The sequence below is a fragment of the Moschus berezovskii genome, chromosome 10 (genome assembly GCF_049115385.1).
Source record: "Moschus berezovskii isolate FMDL1 chromosome 10, NW_MosBer_1.0, whole genome shotgun sequence".
In the NCBI taxonomy this organism is placed as follows: domain Eukaryota; kingdom Metazoa; phylum Chordata; class Mammalia; order Artiodactyla; family Moschidae; genus Moschus; species Moschus berezovskii.
The window spans coordinates 4110194-4131826 of NC_142469.1; the positions used below are offsets into that span (position 1 = coordinate 4110194).

At 38.4% G+C, this 21633-nt stretch overlaps 1 protein-coding gene across 5 annotated transcripts in view; it reads left to right on the top strand.

The window, feature by feature from the left end:
- The first annotated feature begins 858 nt into the window (after positions 1–858).
- The window catches only part of PHF3 (PHD finger protein 3), a 92658-nt gene continuing 71883 nt past the window's right edge, over positions 859–21633 (top strand). Inside the window, exons 1-2 of one of the 5 annotated variants that reach the window (XM_055433593.2) lie at positions 859–1126; positions 13865–14133. In XM_055433593.2, the coding sequence (XP_055289568.2) occupies positions 13890–14133 (244 nt within the window). In that variant the 5' untranslated portion in view covers positions 859–1126; positions 13865–13889. Of the gene's footprint in view, positions 1127–2085; positions 2623–13823; positions 14134–21633 lie in introns of those variants that run through there. The other 4 variants (XM_055433594.2, XM_055433595.2, XM_088840486.1 and 1 more) reach the window with 4 other exon arrangements.

Sequence of the window (21633 nt, forward strand, 5' to 3'; positions counted from 1 at the left end):
TTCAGACTTTTTGGTCTCAGAACCCACCCCTATATGCTCTTAAAAATTACTGAGGGAGTTCGTAGACTTTTTGTTTATGTGGGTTAGTTACATGTATTGATATTTACTGTCTTAGAAATTAAACCAAAGGACAATAAAGAACATTTTAAAAATAACGAAATACATTGTTAACATAAATATTTATTATGAAAAATACATTCTCCAAGAAAACTTAATGAAAGAGTGGCATTATTTTAAAGTTGTGCAAATATCCGCAATGTCTGCCTTAGCAGAGAATGGCTGAATTCTCATATCTGCTTCTGCATTAAACTGCTACACGTTGCAGTCGGTTGAAGGAGACGAAGAAAATTTAGTCTTAGGCAGTTACAAGAACTAGAGACACTCTGAAACGTCTTGGGGCCCTGCAGGAAACCTATGGCCACCACCGTTGAGAGCTGCTGAGTTAGATCAGGAGCACTTCTCGAGGAGGCCTCTCGAGTCCTGAAAGCAGCGAGAATAGCTAACGTGCGCAAGCAGAGGGCGAGGCGGCTCACGAGCGGACTGTGGTGCAGGGCCAGCAGGGATCCCTCGGCTCGGGGTTGGTCGGTTCCCCCCTCGCCCGCCATTCTGGGACCCACGCCCCGTTCATGAAGAGAAGCGCAGGGGGAGAGACTTGCCCGTCAGTATCACACCGAGCGGGCGGTCACCGAGCCGCGGAGGAGCGGGCGCGCGCAGCACCGGCGAGCCGGCGGGCGGGCCGCGCCCTCGGAGGCCCGAGGCCCGCAGCGCGCAGGCGCGGCGCTGCCCCGGAACAGTAAACAGTGCGGTCACGTGACGCGGCCGCGCTCCAGCCGCCGGGCCGCCGCCGCACGCAGATGGCCTCCGGGTCTCGCGCCGCTGCACGGTCCGCACGAGGCGCGCTCTGCTGGGGCGCTGAGCGGCGGCGGCTGCACGAAGGCTGAGGAGGGCGGCGCAGAAGCCGGGGCGCCGGGGTCCGCGGCGGCCGGCGGGCCGTGAGGAGGAAGCGGCCTCGGCAGCGACGCCTGCGTCCCGCGCGTACCCCCTCTCGGCGCGCCGGCCCCCTCCTCCGCGCGGCGCGGCCACCATCTTCCCTCGCTGCCTGAGGTAGCGCTCTTCGGCGGAGCTGGTGAGTGGCGGCGCGGCGGCGGCTGGCAACGCGCGGCCCTCTTCCCCTGCCCCGCGCCCCGCGGCCTCCCGCCCTCCGCCGGCCGGGCTCCGCGCCTCCCTCCCTCGCAGACCGGGGCGCCCCCCGGCCTCTTGCGCAACGCCTCGGCCTGCCCGCGCCGCCTCGGCCGCCCGGGACCGTTTGGGCCGTGGCGGCGGGGCCGCCCGGCGAGGGTCGGGCCGCGGCCTCCCCGCCGGCTCCGCGCCCCCGCCTTGGGTGAGTCCCGCCGCCGCGCGGGCGCTCGGGCGGGGCGGCGCGGCCCGGAGGCCCAGCCAGCAGGCCTCGCCCTGGCGCTGCAGCTTCGAGCTTGGGGCCCGGGTCCGGCCGCGGAGCCGAGCGGGGTCCCCGCCGCCGGGACGCGGGACCGGCGCTCCATCCTCCCTCCCGCGGCCGCGCGCTTTTGTGGTCGGTCCCAAACTGTCGCCTCCTTTTGCATAGTTTGAAGTGAGGAGCCTGCAGCCTGGCCTTTGACTATACGTGTAATTTAATGAACCACTTGTCGACCCGTGGGTGTTAATGGTGCTAAATAGCTGGTCACCTGACCGGGGGGCGGGGAGGCCGGAGAAAGGGGGAGAATGCTGGTGCCGCACAGCGCCCCTGCTTCTCCCCAGCCGTGTATCGCGGGGTCAGAGGGTTCGTTCCCATCTTTGAGTTTTTAAATGCTGTTTTTCAAGACTCTGATTCGAAGAAGAGTGTGATTATTGGTGCTGTTCAGGAATCATTTGCATGATCTTGAATAGTGATTACTGTAGGTGGCAACAACGCTTTAATATCTTACCAGTCCTAATTTTCATTGCGTTTATTGATAATTTAAAATGAAGCGGAGGTAATTGAGCCTTCGCAAATACGATCTTTATCAAGTTATTTTAAGCTGATGGTGGGGGGAGGTACTTAAATACTACATTGTTTCTATTTAGTTACTGTTTTATTTTGGATTCAAACTTGTCTTCCCTTTTCTAAGCTGGTTGGGATCTTCCAAGACTGTGCTTCCATTATTCATTCATTAGCTACCATTTTTTGATTCTTGAATGAAGTGTTTGGGATTGTGAAAATGTTTGTAGATGTGTTTTTCTGGTAGGCGAGAAAGGAGTCAAAGAACCAGGAAATTTTTTGCAGCATTCTTCTGTTATTGAACTTGTATCTTCATTCCAGAGCACACATGGTGTGTTGTGAATATTTTTGTTTCAAGTAGTGATTTTTTTTTTTTTTTTACCATTATTACCTCTTAGACCTTTCCTTTATTATTTCTACCCAGTTCTGTTTATTGGTCGTATATAACGATAATGAATTTTCCCTCCATCAGCATCGTCGTCATCACTGTTATGAAATATATACTCCATTTCCTCATGATAGTAACAGGATTGAAGGAAGTACTTTTAACAGTTCTCATTGCGCTGATGAAACCAGAAACAGTTCAGTCAGTTCCTTAGCAGCAGAAAGACATCCACTCAACCGAGGTGAGCCTCTTGTTAAGTAGGCAGAACTACAACCTTAGATTTTAAGCTTTATTTGGTAGCTGTACCGGAGATTTGTGAGGAGATAGTGATGGACGGAGGAGCCTGATAGGCTGCAGTCCATGGGGTCGTGAAGAGTCGGACACGACTGAGCGACTTCACTTTCACGCATTGGAGAAGGAAATGGCAACCCACTCCAGTGTTCTTGCCTGGAGAATCCCAGGGACGGTGGAGCCTGGTGGGCTGCCGTCTGTGGAGTCGCACAGAGTCGGACACGACTGAATCGACTTAGCAGCAACAGCAGCAGCAGTGATTGGACAAGTTTCCCCGTTTCATGCATGCTTTGTAGGTCCATTTGTTGAAGAACATGGAAATGTAAATAATACTGCTTTTGCATCCATTGGGAGGATCGTGAACTTCCTTAACGATCACACTGAATTAGTTACGCCTTCAGTGCTCTTGGGATAGACGTCAGATAACTGTCTAGCTGATCTGTGACATATTCATCTGTTGCATACTTAGATAAGTCAAATCTATGAGAAGTGGTTTGTGTAAATGTAGGTGAAAAATCACATTGGTTCAAAGCAACGTCCAGGATGGACAAATGGAAAGGAAGTTGTCTTTATAATACTTAAAACCGTAATGTTAAGATCATAATTGTTTTGAGTATTGGAATCGGGAAGGGTTGATAATTTAACTTTATAATAGCAGTTAATAAAACGTTTTGAAATTTATTTTTCACTGAAGGATAATTGCTTTCCAGAATTTTGCTGCTTTCTGTCAAACCTCAACGTGAATTTATCATAGATACACATATACACATATATTCCCTCCCTTTTGAAACTCCCTCCCATCTCCCTCACACCCCTATAGGTTGATACAGAGCCCCTGTTTGAGTTAATAAAATTATTTTTGATGAAAGTTAGTTTTGGATACTAAAATATAAATTTATCTTCCTTGACATGGTAACTTTTTACCTTTTGATATGTCTTAGTTTCTTAAATTTTTTTTATCTTTACACAGATATCTCATGAAATCTTTTTTAGTTAATATTTTTTAAGGATAATAATCTGGAAGTAAGATCTTTATTTAATTTTTTAATGAGGAAATATTGATTAGCCTCTCAGGTTTGTGGATCACCACCAAAGTGTCAGGGAGTGCAAGGTTCTTGAAGTGCTGACTTCTAAATGTTTTTATTCATCTACATTTCATCAGTTCTTTTGTACTTGTGGTTGCTGGATTTCTTTCCTGGAACAGTACATCTTAGGCTCTGTTTCTTTCATTTTTTAGAGCACCCTCTGAGAATCCTGTAATATCTTTTCAGAACTGTAGATATCTTACTTTTTAACTACAAAAATGACTTGGCAAATTTTTACATATTTCTAGCATTTGCATTTTTAAGAACAGTAAAAAAAAAAAATTCTCCTTTAATGTTGCCCTTTAATTACATAGGGAATGATATTGACAGTATTGATTTTATTCAAAATGTTTGAGACTCAGGTACTATTTGTATTTTCATGGAATGTAATCTAGGTTGAGAAACCAGATTCAGATGGGAGCTGTTATATCACTGAATTAGAGATAAAAGAGGAAGATATTTCAAGAGTTACAAAACACATTGTATGAGGAATTGCCAAATGTATAGACTGAACAGTTATTGCCGTGCATTGTGTATTTAATCTAGATCATTTTTAATGATCAGGATTTAAATATTTAGGATCATTTGTATAATGGAGTGACGGTGAAGAGAAACAGTTAAGCAAAAACTTAAATAGTATCCTGACATTTTATCTTTTGTCGCAGTCTAACTTTATTAGACAGAATTTTGAATGGCATAGTGGGTTGTACACAAAGGCTTAAGTTTTAATTCATAATTTGTGGATGGTTACATGAAAACATTCTAAAATTGTAGACTTTGAAAATAAATTATGAAGTTTGTGGTTCATCACTTACACAGTGATGATATACACACTAAAGATACCTGTTTTATTTTTTATATGTAGGGAGTGGCTAAGTGCATATTTCCCAGTTTATTTTGGAAGTGGGCATGTCATTTTGTTTTCAGTATTTTAAGGATTTCATTAATGATATCAAGATTGATATGTGTTACGCATATAGACTTCACAAAGTATAGTAGGTTAAAAGTGCAGGCTCAGGAATCTTGCTGCCTGGATTCCCGTTTGGGTATAGAGACATACCTCTTTTATTGTGCTTTGCAGATACTGGTTTTTTTTTTTTATTTTTTAACAAATTGAAGGTTGTGGCAATCATGTATGGAGCGAGTCTTGCCGCCAGTTTTTTTTAAACGTCATTTGCTCACATTGAGTCTTCTATATCACGTTTTGTTAATTCTCACATTTTAAACTTTTTGTTGTTATTGTGCTGTTGCTTTGTGATTGGTGTTGATGTTACTGTTGTCATTTTGGGTTACCGCAAACCACGACCCTAATAAGATTGTGAACTTAATGGTAAATGTTGTGTGTGTTCTGACGCCTCCACCGACTGGCTGTTCCCTGTCTTTCTCCCTCTTCTTGGGCCTCCCTAGTCATTGAGATGCTATAATATTGAAAGTAGGCCAATTAATAACCCTGCTATGACCTCTTAAGTTTCAGAGTGAAGAGTCTGTGTCTCTCACTTGAAATGGAAAGTTAGAAATGACTGAGGTTAATGAGGAAGGCATGTTGAAAGCCAGGATATCTCCCAAAGTAGGCCTCTTGTGCCAGACGGTTAGCCGAGTTATGGATGCAAAGAAAAAGTTCTTGAAGAAAGTTAAACGTGCAGCTGCAGTGAACATATGAATGAAGAAAGTGAGGCGACCTTATTGCTGATACAGAGAAGGTTTTAGTGGTGTGGATAATCAAACCAAACACAACATTCTCTTAAGCCAGAGTCTAATCTAGAGCAAGGCCTTAACTCTCTTCTATTCTTTGAAGGCTGAGAGAGATAGGGGGACACAGAAGAAGACTTCGAACTAGGAGAGGTTGGTTCATGAGGTTGAAGAAAGAAACTGTCTCCATAACATAAAAGTACAAATGTGTGAAGTAGTGCATGCTGATGTGAAAGCTGCAACAAGTTAGCCAAAGGATCTAGCTAAGATAATTCATGAAGATGGCTACCGTGAACAACAGATTTTCAGTCTAGTCAAAATAGCCTTTTGTTGGAAGAAGATGCCGTCCTGGATGTTCATAGCTGGAGAGGAGAAATCAGTGCCTGGTTTTAAAGGACAGACTGGTTCTCCAGTTAGAGACTGATGCAGCTGGTGACTTCAAGTTGAAGCCAGTGCTCATTCTCAAAATGCTAGGGTCCTTAAAAATTATGTTAAATCTACTCTGCCTGTGCTCTGTAAATGGAGCAGCAAAGCCTGGATGACAGCACATCTGTTTGCAGCCTGGTTTACTGAATATTTTAAGCCCAATGTTATCCTGTTGCTCAGAAAAAGGTTCCTAAGTGTCACTGCTCATCGACCTGGTCAGTGCACCTTGTAATCCAAGAACTCTGGTGGAGATGGAGAGGGGATGAATGATCTTCATGCCTGCTCACAACAACATCCGTTCTGCAGCCCATGGATCATGGAGTCACTTCCACTTTCAGGTCTTATTTTTAAATATTTTCTGTAAGGCTATAGCTGCCATAGATACTGATTCCTCTAAGGGATCTGGGCAAAGTCAGATCAACATTCAGAGGAGTTTGGAAGAAGTTGATTCCAATCCTCATGGATGGCTTGGAGGGTTTCAGAATTTCAGTGGAGGAAGTAACTGCAGGTGTGGTGGCAATAGCAAGGGAACTAAAATTAGAAGTGGAGCTTGAAAATGTGGCTGAATTGCTGCAACCCTGTGATAAAATTTAAGTGGAGGAGGTGTTGCTTCATCTATTGTTCCTTATGAATGAGCAAAGTCAGTGGATTCTTGAGAAGAAATCTACTCCTGGCGAAGATGCTGTATAGATTGAAATGACAATACAGGATTTAGGTATTACATTAACTTAATTGATAAAGCAGCAGCAGGGTTTGAGAAGACTCCAAATTTGGAAGAAGTTCTGTGGTGTGTAATGTGCTATCGATAAGCATGTCATGTTACAGAGAAATTGTGGGAGGAAGAGCCAATCGGTGTATAAGACTTCATTGTTGTCTTCTTGTAAGAAATTGCTGCAGCCACCCCAACCTTCAGCAGCCACCAGCATTGAGGAAGGACCGGCCATCTGCAAAAAGATTACAGCTTGCTGAAAGTTCAGATGATGCATTTCTTAGCAGTAAATTATTTTTAATGTTTGTACATTGTATTTTTAGACATAATGCTATTGTATACTTAGACTAGAGTATAAACTAACTTTTATATGCATTGAGAAACCAAAAAATTGGTGTGACTTACTTCATTGTGTACAATACTCACTTTATTGTGGTGGTCTGGGAATTACACTGCAGTATATTTGAGGAACACTTGTCCTGGGTACGTGACCAGGACAAGTTTTGTATTTTATCATTGTTTTAGTAGTGGTACTTTTATTTTTTCTTGCTGCTACTATTACCACCTGTTAGAAATTTGCTAATAGTGAGCATGTTTGGTGAATTCACAGCTTAATTGACCCTACATAATGGTCTGGGCCTAAGTTTACTCATTAGCAAAATAGAGGAATCACATCTACTGTTTCTCAGTTGTGAGAGACTAGTGAGATGCGCATGCAGTACAGTTAGCATAGGGCCTCACACATAGTACACGTGAAGTACGTGTTAACTTGGATTACCATAGTTTTGATGACGAGCTGCTTGTACTATTTCTGTGGTTAATCCAAAGTACTGAAGCTTCCGATAGTGACAATAGGGCATCATAGTTGTAAATTTTAAAGGTAATTTTCTCACTGAGGGCTAAGTAATTCTGCTTTTGTCGGTTTCAGCTTGAGGGTTCTTTTTCTAGGTTGTTAGGTCTTCTCTCGTCTTAGTATGGTAGTCATCTTGGAGTCTTAAATATTCTTTTTACCTGATAAATTCAGTAACAAAGTTATGATCCTTCTTTATTTTTTTTAGGTAGTCTTACACATAGATTCCAGCTAAAGAAACTGGACCCAAATTTGAAATGGGCTTGTAGAGCAGGTGATGAGGTTGCATTGTTTTGTGGAAAGGTGCTTTTTAGAATTATGTCATACCATACATATTAACCATTCAGTGATTTTTCTTGACTCTGTCCCGAAAGGACAATTTATTCTTCTTTAACATTGTTGTATTAATGGTGGTGAAGAACTGACCTTTGTGTCAGAGGCGGTTTGGGGTTCTGTTACTTACTTATTCTGTAATATTGGGTGTAACTTGGCTCAGCTTTAGCTCACTGAATTGTGTGGGTGTGAAGTTTAAAGACATTATATACTTAAGTTAGCTTGTTGCCTGGCACATGATAGTCAATGAATTAACTGTGAAGAGATAATACTCGGTAGTGGTTAAGTGTATTGACTCTTGAATGAAACATTTGGGATTCAAATTTCAGCTCCACCACTGACTACAGCGAGTAATTTAATCTCTCTGATTCCAATTTTATCTATTTCTGTATAATCAGTATTATAGCATTGTTGAGAGGATTAAATTAATAAGTGTAGAGCAGGATTTCTTAACCTCAGCACTGTTTTTTGGCTGGCTAGTTCTTTATAATGGTGCTTTCCTAAATGCAGTGTAGTATGTTTACTAGCTGCCAGTATCATGTGTGCCCTCCAGTTTTGTTGACCAAAAATATATCCGTACATGACCAAATACCCTCTGGAGAGGCGTAATTACCTCTGCTGGAGAACTGCGGATGTGGAGCACTGTCGACTAAAGCACATTAAGTTTTATATTTTATCATTGTTTTAGTAGTGGTACTTTTATTTTTTCTTATTGCTACTATTACCGCCTGTTAGAAATTTGCTAGTAGTGAGCATGCTTGGTGAATTGACAGCTTAATTTAAACTGTGGTGTAGGGGTTGGAAGGAACCCAGGGCCTTCACATTTAGGTCTTTACTTGAGATGTTCACCATTTATGTGTGGATCACTCCCTCATTTCAAGTTTTGGCTCATATGTTGCCCTTGTTAGCAAGGCCTTCATTTACTGTCATGCATAGAAGGCCTTTCTCTTCTCACCGCTATTACAGTGTTTAATTATTCTTCATAGATTTTATAATGTTGTGATATATGTTTGTCCCCTCCTCTGCATTCTTATGTGCATGCACACACACACAACTTGAATAGTTTTAGTGATTTATTGTTAAGCTTACTATGTGTATGTGTGTGATTTTTTTAAAGAAAATGTGATAAAATACATAATTTTATTTTGAGGATATTTCTGAGAGTTTGGGGTGGTTTTAATTCACTCTTAATTTAAAGGGAATTTTGGTAGGAGTGTAATTTTTTTCCATTGATGCTTTTTAAATCTTTTTGCATTTTGTGCGTTCAGGAAACACTTAGAGAACAATTTATGTTGGTTTTATCAGTGTAAACAAAATTCGGCTGCACTGTAATTCTCTGTTACAGATGAAACAAGTGAGAAATATCTTTGAACTCAGATTCAGCATGTTAGTACTAATACTTATTTTTGGTTGTATTCTTTCTAAGTCTTCCATTAGGACCAACTCTACCTTTCACAGTCAGCACCTGCTGTTCATCTGTTTGAAAGTAGTCCCTGGAACATTAGGGCCCAGCTCACATCGCCTACTTAGCCTTTCTTGGCCCCATGGATTTTACCTTGCTCTGTGGTACCATCTGAGCCCTTCAGTTTGACACTTTCATATTTTGTTGTGATGTTTGCCTGTTATATTTGTTTATATGTCTGTACTTTGTTTTGCATCATAAGTTCCTTGAATTTGAGAATAGGGTTTGTTTCATTGGTATACTTATGATAGTACTTTATAGTAGATGCTTGATAAATACATGAGTAGAGGAGTAATTTTGAATTATTCAATTCTCTGACTTATGCATCTTATTGTCATATTTGAGGTGTGACTGTGAATCCCCAGAAGTAGTTTCTGATTTTAATATATATGTATTAGTTAATGTTACCAATTTAATTGTATAAATACATTTCATTAGGGTCTTAAAATACATCCTGGATAGGTTTGTTATGTTTTAATTATTAAATTTATGATGCCAAATATAAAGATGCATTTAAGTACAATTTCAGTGTAAGAAACAGGAATTTGTCTATTTATTTATCTTTTGGCTGCACTGCATGGCTTGTGGGATCTTAGTTCCTCTACCAGGGGTCAAAACCCAGGCCTTCAGCAGTGAACCCTCAGAGTGTAAAATCTCTGGTCTGGTGTGTGTGTGCTCAGTTGCTCAGTTGTATCTGACTCTTTGCAACCCCACGGACTGTAGCCTCCCAGGTGTCTCTGTTCCTGGTGAAATAATGGAGTGAGTTGCCAATTCCTTCTTCAGGGGATCTTCCCCACCCAGGAATTGCACTTAAGTCTCCTGCATTACAGGTGGAGTCTTTACCACTGAGCCTCTGGGGAAAAAAAGGAATTCCCAGAAATTTGTTTAAATGAAGCAATTTGTTTAATTATAATAAAAGGGACACTGAATCATCTCTTAAATTTCTCCTTTATTGGATCAGTTATCTTTGTCTATCTGCATGGCTAGGTATTTCAGGACATTGTGTTTTATGTTAGTTTTTTTTTTGATCTTATTTTGGAGTAGTTTTAGATTTATAGAAAAGTTGCAAACATGGTATAGAATCTAGTTTTCTTGATAGTTACACCTGACATAATGCTGGTGTCTTTTTTTTTTTTTTCCTTCAGTGTTTGTTTGACTGCATTGGGTCTTAGTTGCAGCACTTCAGTTTCCCTGTGGCTCTTCGGCTCAGTAGTTGCAGCCTGGAGCTTTGTTGTCCTGAGGCCTGTGACATCTGAGTTCCCTGACCAGGGATCAAACCCTGTCCCCTGCATTGAAAGGTGGATTTTTTTTTTTACCATTGGACCACTCGGGAAGTCCTAATGCTATTTTCTATTTTTTTAAATCAGAACTAGAGATTAACATTACTACTAACTTAACTCCAGATTTTATTCTGATTTCACCAGTTTTTCCACTACTCTCTTTTTTTCTGTTCCATGATCCAGATCAGGATACCACATTGCATTTAGTAGATTGGCTATTTGTGTTAACTAAGTTAATATTTCTTTCTACAGTTGGCTAACATTTCTTTTACAGTTTAGCATGGAGAGTTTTTATTTTTGATACTAAGTACTTGGTACATAAAACTGATTTAAAAAAAATGATTTATACTTCCAATCAGTGTTACTTTTAAGACAATCCTGCCATATGGCTGTATACTGTGATTTTTTGGCATTGTTTGGAATTGACTCCAGTATCTGTTGGAACAGCTTATGAAAATTCAGTCTTATCAGTTTATAACAATTGCATAAAACACTTCTGTTGAAATTGTCTTGTTTGGATCCGTAAGTTCGGGGTGCTTTATACTGTATTTTTGTCTTCTAAGATCCCCAGTTGCCTTGGCACATTCAATATGTCTTGTACAGTGGTAACTGCTTAGTGATCAGTTGCTGAATAAACTAAAGATATTAAAGAAATGTAACTTTGCTATACTGGTTTTTTTCAACTTTTTACGCTGTTTTCCTAATCTGCTTATTTAATCCAGGGAAACATACTTTATAAGTTATACTAGTTTTGTCCAAAAAAAAAAAATTGGAGAGTTAGGTTCACCCATCTTATATACAGTGTGCTTTACTTTTTAAATTGATCTTTAAAGACTAAATATTGTCTGCTGTTGAAACTACCATGTATACAATAGATAGCTAGTGGGAACCTGCTCTGTAGTGCCTGGAGCTCAGCGCGGTACTCTAGAGGGATGGGGTGGGGGGGTGGGGTCCGGGCCCAGGAGGGAGGGGATTTATGTGGTTATGTGGCTGATTTGCTTCATTGTACAGCAGAAGCTAATACAACATTGTAAGGCAACCATGTCTCAATTTAAAAAAAAAAAAAAAAAAAAAGCGACTATGCCAGAGGTTCTGAAGGGACTTTTTAGTACAAGAGTTTGGGATGGTTCAATAGTAGTATCACTGAAAAAAATTACTGCTTGTTTAGAATGGGCTGGTCTTCCTTGTAGCTCAGTGATTTCGAGCCATATAACTGTACCTTCTGAATGTCGTGAATGTCCCCAAAATGCACATGACAGAAGTTGGTGCAACAAAGACTGACCTTGGGTGAAATTTGTAGAATTTCCCAAACTCGTGTTGCTATGAGAATGAGTGCATAGTTAGTAGATTCAACATATAAATTTTTAAAGAAAGGTAACTGTTTCTTGAATTGGAATTGCCTTTTTTTCTTTGTTTCACCTGGAATGCAACTCTGAAGAGGAGTATGTTTTGGCTTGTGATTAACTTTGGGTTTTAGCATATTCAGATAAACAAATTTGTTGGTAGTTCTAGCTAATTTTGTAAATATTTAGTATCATTTTTGTAAATTATTTTTAATTACCAGAAATTTATTTTACTAAAATTTCTTTGGAATCTATAAATATATTAGTGGAAGTATTGGGGGTGTATGATAATTGAACCTTTCTTAGGTACTGAGATCAGACAGCTTCAAGGAATTAAAGCTGTTCCTGACTTTTCATCACTATTGTAGTTTAGTTTTCTCTAAATGTTTTAATTAGAGAATGCATGCATTTTATTTGGGTGCTTTGTTAATATTTCAGTGTAGATAATTTGAAAAATTTGAGAAGAGATACTGAAGTCTTATATTTAAAAGAGGATCAACTTTTGTAAGAGGCAATTTTTGTCCTTTTCTTTAAATTTTAAATTGAGTTACAGTGAAACTGCATCCATTTAAAATGAATAGATTGGTGAACTTTGGTGGGTATGTGTACTCAGTCAGATTTCAGGACATTTTCATCATCCTTCAAAATACATTCCTGTTGTTTGCAGTCAGTCCCTCTCTTATCCAAGGCCCCAGGCAACTGTTGATTTGTTGGAAAATGTTTTTGAAAGAAGAACCTTTAGGGAGTCAAATCTAGTCAGCTTCTACGTTTGTAAAAGGCTGCCTTTCTACCAGTGTGAAAGGGTTATAGCAGTGGGCCATATAGCCTTAAAACCTGGGTTTGGATGTTTAGCTCTGACTTCAGGGAACATGTTTAAATGCTTTTTGTTTACAAAACCAGGATATTAATGGAGTCTGTTATTATCACTGGGAATAAGTGAATTAAAAATGTTTAGCAGCATATAATATATACCTAGTAAATTGTAGAGTGTTTTTGAACTTCCTCTCCTCATTTTTACAGGATAAAGAATTCAAGGACAGTTTGAGGAAAGTTTGGTAGAATTGGAACTAATGTTCGGAATGTTGAAATCCAAGATGTTGTAGGTTAATTAGTGGAATTTTCTAGCTAATTAAATATTACTAGATCTTATTTAGTTGACTCTTCCCTGTCACCCAAAATACATTATTAGTTCATTATTCTCTGACACCAATAATAATTCAGCTTTTGATAATTAAGGCTCCACTGGAGCTTGAAATGACCTTTGTTGAGCAATGCCTAAGTACAGTTTGAATAGGGGATTGGCTTGATATCTGTATAAACCCCATATAGCTCACTGAGACAAATATAAATCTCTGATACATTCTTTTCATGACATTTATTTTATCTTAAAAAGGATGCTCCCTCCAAGTGTGTGTGTGCCTGCGTGTGTGTAGTTTTTTTGAGTTTTGATTTGTTGGGTTTAATTAATAGTTTCTTTCCATTTTTTTTCTTATTGTCCCACAAAAAAATTTTTGTGTTTCTTTAAATAATTTAAATGCATTGTAAATAAAACAAGGGTGTTTACAGTTTTAATAAATATGGGACAGTACTTTAAATCATTTGATTTTAGTTCATTTATATGACCTTTACTAATAAGCAGTGTCTGAGTCTTAATTTATGAAGAGAGTGTGGTTAAAAACATACGGTTTTTATGATTTAAACCATGTAATTCTTTCAAATGTGTCAAGTTAATGGACTATATATACATAGTTTTTTTTTTTCTCTAAAATTAAGTGAACCTTTAATAGGGTCTCTGTTAAAATGAAATTCTACATGCATGATGGAGAAACATTGTTTAGCAAAGATTCGTTCTACATGTCCAAATGTATATTCTAAAAGCAGTGAGGATTTTTTTAAAACAATTTAGAAATAACCTAAGTGTGTTCATAGACTCAAAACTATTAAAATAATTTGGTTTTAGGTGATTATCAGTTGATAGCTTTATTTCTTATGGTATTTTTTTTGTCTTTCTATAGGGCTGAAAGACACACAGAAGTCTTCATGGATATAGTTGATACATTTAATCATTTAATTCCTACTGAACACTTAGATGATGCCCTATTTCTAGGATCCAACCTGGAGAATGAAGTCTGTGAGGATTTTAGTACAAGTCAAAATGTCTTAGAGGACTCGCTGAAGAACATGCTCAGCGATAAGGATCCTATGCTAGGATCTGCAAGTAACCAGTTCTGTTTGCCTGTTTTGGATAGCAATGATCCCAATTTCCAGATGCCTTGTTCAACAGGTAATTCTTACTTTTTTTTTTAGTCTGCAATTTAAAATAAAAGGAATTTTCAGCAGTTTTTTTTTTTTTTTTTTTGATGAGGGTAGTACATTTAGGATTCTTTCCTTTGGATTTAGAGCTCCTTTTCTAGTCATCAGAATTAGAATTTAAATTTTCTTCCAAAGAATGTGGAGTTATCTTTGAGGATGTTGTGGATATAGATAGGGTAACCGTGTAATTTATCATCCAGAATGGGATGCCTTTTTTGAGAATCATAGGGGGTGCTGTTAATAATTACATCATGACAACAGGTATAAATTGGGACTCCTAGCAGATAGCGATTGCCTCATCAATTGCGACATGATGTCAAACTATGTCTGTTGGAGTCAAGGGAAATGGCTGAATTGACCTTTCCCAGTTCCCATCCTAGCTCTTATTGTGTGTTCCCATTTCAAGTCTTTTAGTATTTTGTGATTGTGTAATATCTCAAAAACCAGAGAAAGAGCTCTAGGCCTGTGCTGTCCAGCATAGCAACCACTATCCACTTAACTGTTAACCCCCTGAAATGAGTCTTTCTTAGTTGAGATGTGCTGTAAATTGCACATTTTATTTTAAACATTCAGTGTGAATAAAAAGATTGTAAAATGTTTCATCAAGTTTTAAAAATGTAGATTACATGTTGAGGTGATATTTTGGGTATTTTTGGTTAAATAAAATGTTTATTAAAATTAATTTCACCTGTTTTTAGTTTTTTTTTTGAAGTGGTTCCTTGAAAAGTTAAAATTACTTATGTGGTTTGCGTTATATTTCCACTGAACAGATGACACTTCTTTCAGATCTATAGTTGAAGTAACTGAAAGTAATTTTCAGAGGATAACTTTCTGTACTGCTAATCAAATTCTTAATAAGAGATTACTTCAGAGATCGTATTAATATGTGGAAAAATATGTAGGTTTTTTATTTTTTAATAAAGCAGAGAAGATATTGCAACAAACTTTGGAGCAATTAGCTATTCTGTAAGCTAAAATTAGACAAAGGAAAAGCAGCTTCACATGGAGAAGTTAGGCTTTTAGTTCAGGTTTATGTGGTAGTGTTCTGTTTTTCAATGACTCAAGACTTATGCACTACAGTTTTTCAGTAATTTTCATTACTTTTTTAAAATTTCCTACCTAATATTTTGATACAACAATACTTAAAGTTTGGATTAGGTGGCCTGCTATTCATTCGTAAATTTGTCAGATAACTCTGACTCAGCACTTTAGCTTCTAAGAATCTTTCATTTTAACGACTCTTTAATACTGAAGTCTTTTGAATTGCTTGCTAATAATGGTGTATCTCTGAATTATATACATTGTGTTGTGTTATTGCATAGGTTTACATTGTTTTTTGTTGTCATTGTATTCTTAAATGTTTTAAAGCTTTTGAAATTTTGTTTCATGTATGCATTGTTCCTGTGTCAGTACAGTATATTTAATTATTGTCAAGCACTTTTGACACTGGTTATATGCACAAAGTTTCGAGGCTTAGTCTGATTTCAGGAAGAACGATTACTGAATACTTATATGCTTATCACTAGAAGTACAGTTACCCTTAAGGATGTTCTATTAGGCCTGGAACTGGCAAATTTATCTTTTAGTCCCTGAGTAATACTGGTGTTCTTACAGTCTTTTTTAAAAATTTCTGTTGATGTGAAAAGTTTTTTTTCATATGAAAAGCCTCTGGCTGAATATTTCTTTTGCTAATAGAAGACTTAGAACTCTATATTGAAATAGTTAAATTTTTTTGAGTTCTGGTTAATACTTGTTTACAATTTCATTGTAAACTTTTAACTTTTTTATTAAGAATCTACAAACAAATATTTTCTAAATTTTCCTGTTTTAAATTTGTTTGCTACAATTATTTATCTTGGTTTTAAAGCAAAACTGTGCTAATATATGTGGTGTGTATCCATACACTTTGAAGATATGTAAGGAAATATGTGTGGGGAAATTTTAAGATTCTAAAGCTCCTTGTAGGATTGCTTAGATTTCATTGTGCCACAAAGCAGTGGATTTATCTTGGATTATTTCAAAATTTCTTTAGTCCTTTGGGATATTTGGTTCAGTAAAAGGCCAACATATTTTCTAATGATAGCAAAGTGGAAAACATTAAAAAATTTTTTTTTTGTAAACTATTTAGTGAAACCCTATTGTAACTAAGCTGTTCACAGACTGCTTCAGCTTTTTGTTATAAACTAAAGAGCGTAAGGTTCTTACCCAGACGTTTGTACCTGGCTCTCTAGGTTTTTACTAATTGTCTTGACTAAAGCTTTGCAGGATAATGGTTCTTTAGTATTCCTCGCCATTGAAAGTTATAGATTATGGTTATTTTGTATCTGTGGTTTTAACAGTGCAAAAGATAGCAAACAATAACTGCTGTTTTGTCCTCATGCTGACATAGGTTGGTTGCTGTAGTTATTAAAGAATGATTGTTGAATGTCTTCCATTATATTTCTTATATAAATTTTTCATTATATTTCATCGTCTCCAGAAATCCTAGAGAAACTTTAACAGTTATTAAAATAGGAAAGACATATGGAGGATCACCTTTAGTGCTGTCAGATGCTCAGAGTTAGGATGCTCACTGTTTAATCTTGAAACATAACCAGTAGACTTCTGATCCTCTTTTGGATGCTTTTGACTCTAAAAGTATTTATGTAAATGTAGCGACTTCACTTTCACTTTTCACTTTCACACATTGGAGAAGGAAATGGCAACCCACTCCAGTGTTCTTGCTTGGAGAATCCCAGGGATGGCGCAGCCTGGTGGGCTTCAATCTGTGGGGTCACACAGAGTCAGACGTGACTGAAGTGACTTAGCAGCAGCAGCAGTGTTTGCGTATGGTTTTTAGATTTGCCTGGTAATAAATTTAAAAAATATTCTAATAATTGAGGAAACCCTTTAAATCTGGAAAGTGTTTGATCTTGATGATCAAAGCAGTTATTTGTGTTCTTAAAAATTCCTGTTACCTTTAAAATAAAAATAATACTTTCCCAAGTAATAGGTTCAGGATATTGACTATATTGGTTAAATATACTACATTAGGAATGTATTAAAAATCATTGAAGTGCTATTTGAAAAACTGACATTGTCAGTGTAATAAAAAATGTTAATTTTATCTCTTTACAAACAACCATAATTCATAAGTGTGAAACAAATCTTGTATTTATGAAACCATTTCTTTACGTGGTAGAAGAGAAATGTTCAGTGGCTGTAATTTGGTTTATTTCCTTGAGACCAGGAGGAGGAGGGATGTGCTCTAGATAATATGGATATTCAGAGTAGCCTTTATAGCTACTGCATTCTTTAGTGAAGCCAGGGTGTCCTTTCCAGGCTATATCATTGCTTAAAAAACCATCATTGACTGAATTTAAAAAAAAGTCCCTAATGTAGCATGGTTTTGGAGAGTAAAAGCATCAAACAGTCGTTGAATTCAGTAACTTACATATTTGCCAAGAGTGTGGTTGATTGATTCATATCAATTGATTCATATCGTGTGGTTAGGTGTTTTTTCAGTGTAAAGAAATTCATATTATATAGTTTTTTCAGTTGTAAATTTCTGGTACCATACATACATGATAGTTGTTTCCTATCAAGAATGCCACTGGTAATTTATGACATCAAGTAGAATTGTTTAATAAGAGTTTTAGCTTAACTTGTGCTGCTTTTTTTCTGAGCAAAGTATTATTAATACATGTTAAGATTAGTTTTATAAGCTTCTCAGCAGTGTGATTTGGGCTTTTTTGTTTTTTTAGCACACAGATTTTTAACTTTTAAACATAGTTCTGTAGTTTGGGGCTCCTTCATCATTAAAGGCAGAATTCATCTGTGTAATATTAAAAAAATTATGGTACTTGTTCTGAAAAGATGATTGTTCTTTTTGCATCACTGAGATTTGTTTAAAAGGTATTTACAGCTTTTTATGGCTTCATGCTACTCTTGGACAACATTTCCAGTCAGTACATTGAACTAAACACTGATGGACCCCTGGTTCAATAAGATTCAGTTGTCAGGTAGTAGTTTTTGTTTTCCTTATTTGTACTTTGTAGGTGGGGGCAGCAGACGGTGCTGATTTATTGCATTTGCAGATCCAACTTCACATATGCATTCATTACATATTTGTACTGGGGTCTTTTTTCCACTAATATTATTTTTCTGAATAGTAGTGTTCATTGATTTTTTTTTAAACGTCTGTGCTTTAGTGAACCTTTCTTTGCCATTGGTCTTATTTTTGAGAGTTACACTTGAACAATAAAATACAAATTTAGTACGTGTAAACTAGCTGTGCAGGTGAAATGACAGTGTATTGGTTAAGACAAAGTGTATACCCTTTAGTTGAATGTTAGTAAAGTGTAACTGATCAACCTTGTAAGAACATTCATAATGCCTTCAAGAACAGAGATTTTTTTCTGTGAGATTGATGATTAGTATTATATGTTTTGAGTTAGAGGGGTTTCAGTGAAAGTCGGGTGTGTATGCTTGCTGAGTCATGCCTGACGCTTTGGACCCCATGGGCTGTAGCCCGCCAGGATCCTCTGTCTGTGGGATTCTCCAGGCAAAAATACTGGAGTGGGCTGCCCGTGCCTTCCTCCAGGGGATCTTCCCAACTCAGGGATCGAATCCACGTCTCTTTATGTCTACCTGCATTGACAGGGGGTCGTTCTTTACCACTAATGCTGTCGGGAGAACAAACAAAAGAAAGGCAGACACACTGTACAATCAGTGGAGAAAAGGAAATATTGGAAAATGGAAACAGTAGGACAAAACAGCAGCCATAGATTTTTGAAAGTTTGTCACTTGGACAAGAGATTTGACTCTTTTACGAATAATGGGAAAGAGGGGGCAGAGTTTGATTGGCTGAAAGGGAGAACTTGGGATTCCCTCAAGATAGAATGATAGGTTCCCTGGGGTTATGGGATTTATGCCTTTGCTGGGTGTGACGCCCTTGGCCCAGGTATTTCATTGGGGAATTTTGTCCCATAGGGTTTCTCTTAGGTGACCTTTCATGGCCAGTGTCCTCCGTCATTGTCTGTCCCAACATAAAGTGCCTGTTATTTCTTATTAAAAATTAAATTATGTTTACTTTAATACTAAATCTTATTTGTAGGCTTAATGTATTTCATTGCTTCTTTAAATTATTTGAAATACAACTTGAAAAGCATAGTGATAACTACTTTTATGTAAACAACTTTCATTGCTCTTAATTCACTGTTTCTTTCCATCTTATTTCTTATGCTCTCACTGTATGCAATTTAGACATTTTAAATATATAGTTCTTCACGAACATGTATTTTTTTATTAATCATTGCCACAAGTCATCCTACACTACCAAAATGACAGAATTGAACTCAGAGATAAAACAAATAAGCCCTTTAACACAAACATTAAAATGCCAGTTTCTAAATTCAGAAAATGAAGAGAGGGAATTTTTGGCCCAACCAGAGTTTTCCAGTTTACGGTTTTAGTTGGTATATTTTGTGGCCTTTCTGTTTTACCTCTGTTTGATTCAGTTGACTTTTGCTTTTCTTAGTTTGATGTAGTATAAAGCAGAACATATTTTAATTTTACTTTACATTGACTGAGCATTTTTCTGTCTTTTTAATTTAAAATGTGAATAAAATTAATCATGTATTCGTCACTGTATTCTTAATATCTTTCAGTTTCTTCCTTTCCTCTGTTACTTAAAATTTGCTCTTTGTTATTATTATTTTTAGTTTCTGGCTGTCCTGGGTCTTTAGTGCTTCACACAGGCTTCCTCTGGTTGCAGTGAGCGGGAACCGCAGCTGTGCGCAGGCTGCTCTTTGCGGTGGCCTGAAGCGTGGCTCCCGGGTGGGGGCTTCAGTCAGGGCTCTCAGTCTCTGTTAGTTGCAGCTTGCAGAATCTAGGATGGGGGCTCAGCAGTTGGGGTACGCTGGCTTAGTTGTCCCTAGGCGTGTGGAATCTTCCCAGACCAGGGATTGGCAGGCGAATTCTTTAACACTGGACCAACAGGGAAGTTCCAGTATAATTATTTTTTAGCTTACATTTCTGAACTATTATATAACAGACTTCTTTACCCACGGTCATGGGCATACTTCTGAGTTTACTGAAACTACCTGCTCCCAGCGCCCTCTGTCACTGTCTTGTTCTGTCTGCGTTTGCCGTGCTCCAGGCTTGTATATCTGTCATCCCCGAGTGTCTCTGCTCTCCTTGAGTGAAGCTATTGTTTTCCTAGATGTCAATTTCTTTAGCTATGCTCTCTGTACTTAATGACATCCTTAGTACCTTTCTAATAATATTACACTTGACTAATAATTTGCTTTTATAGTAACAAAATTGAATATCACTTTCCTTAAAATTTTGTAACTGGTATTCCTGATGGGTTGGCTGCTTGGGTTTGTATAAATAAGGCTTGTTGCTTTGTTAGGTGGCCTTTTCTGTACCCTACCCTGCTTTCAGTTTATTTGCTCAGTTGTGTGTGACTCTTTACGACACCACAGACTACAGCCAGCCAGGTCTCCCTGTCTATCACCAACTCCCAGAGTTTACTCAACTCATGCCCATTGAGTCGGTGATGCCATCCAACCATCTCATTCTGTCGTCCCCTTCTCCTCCCATCTTCAATCTTTCCCAGTGTCAGGGTCTTTTCCAGTTAGTCAGTTCTAGCATCAAGTGGCCAAAGTATTCGAGTTTCAGCTTTAGCATCAGTCGTTCCAATGAATATTCAGGACTGATCTCCTTTAGGATGGACTGGTTGGATCTCCTTGCAGTCCAAGGGATTCTCAAGAGTCTTCTCCAACACCACAGTTCAAAAGCATCAATTCTTCGGTGCGCGACTTTTTTTAAGTCCAACTCTCACATCCAAACATGGCTACTGGAAAAACCATAGATTTGACTAGATGGACCTTTGTTGGCAAAGTAATGTCTCTGCGTTTTAATATGCTGTCTAGGTTGGTTGTAGCTTTTCTTCCAAGAAGCAAGTGTCTTTTAATTTCACGGCTCCAGTCACCATCTGCAATGATTTTGTAGCCTAAAAAAAGAAAGTCTGTCACTGTTTCCATTGTTTCCCCATGTATTAGCCATGAAGTGATGGGACCAGATGCCATGATCTTAGTTTTCTGAATGTTGAGTTTTAAGCCAACTTTTTCGCTCCCCTCTTTCACTTTCATCAAGAGTCTCTTTAGTTCTTCCTCGCTTTCTGACGTAAGTGTGGTGTCATCTGCACATCTGAAATTATTATTTCTCTCGGCAGTCTTGATTCCAGCTTGTGCTTCTTACAGCCCGCCATTTCTCGTGATATACTCTGCATATAAGTTAAATAAGCAGGGTGACAATATACTTGATGTACTCCTTTTCCTATTTGGAACCAGTCTGTTGTTCCATTTCCAGTTCTAACTGTTGCTTCTTGACTGCATACAGATTTCTCAGGAGGCAGGTCAGTTCTGGTATTCCCATCTCTTCAAGAATTTTCTACAGTTTGTAAAACTGTCAAAGTTTTGGTCCA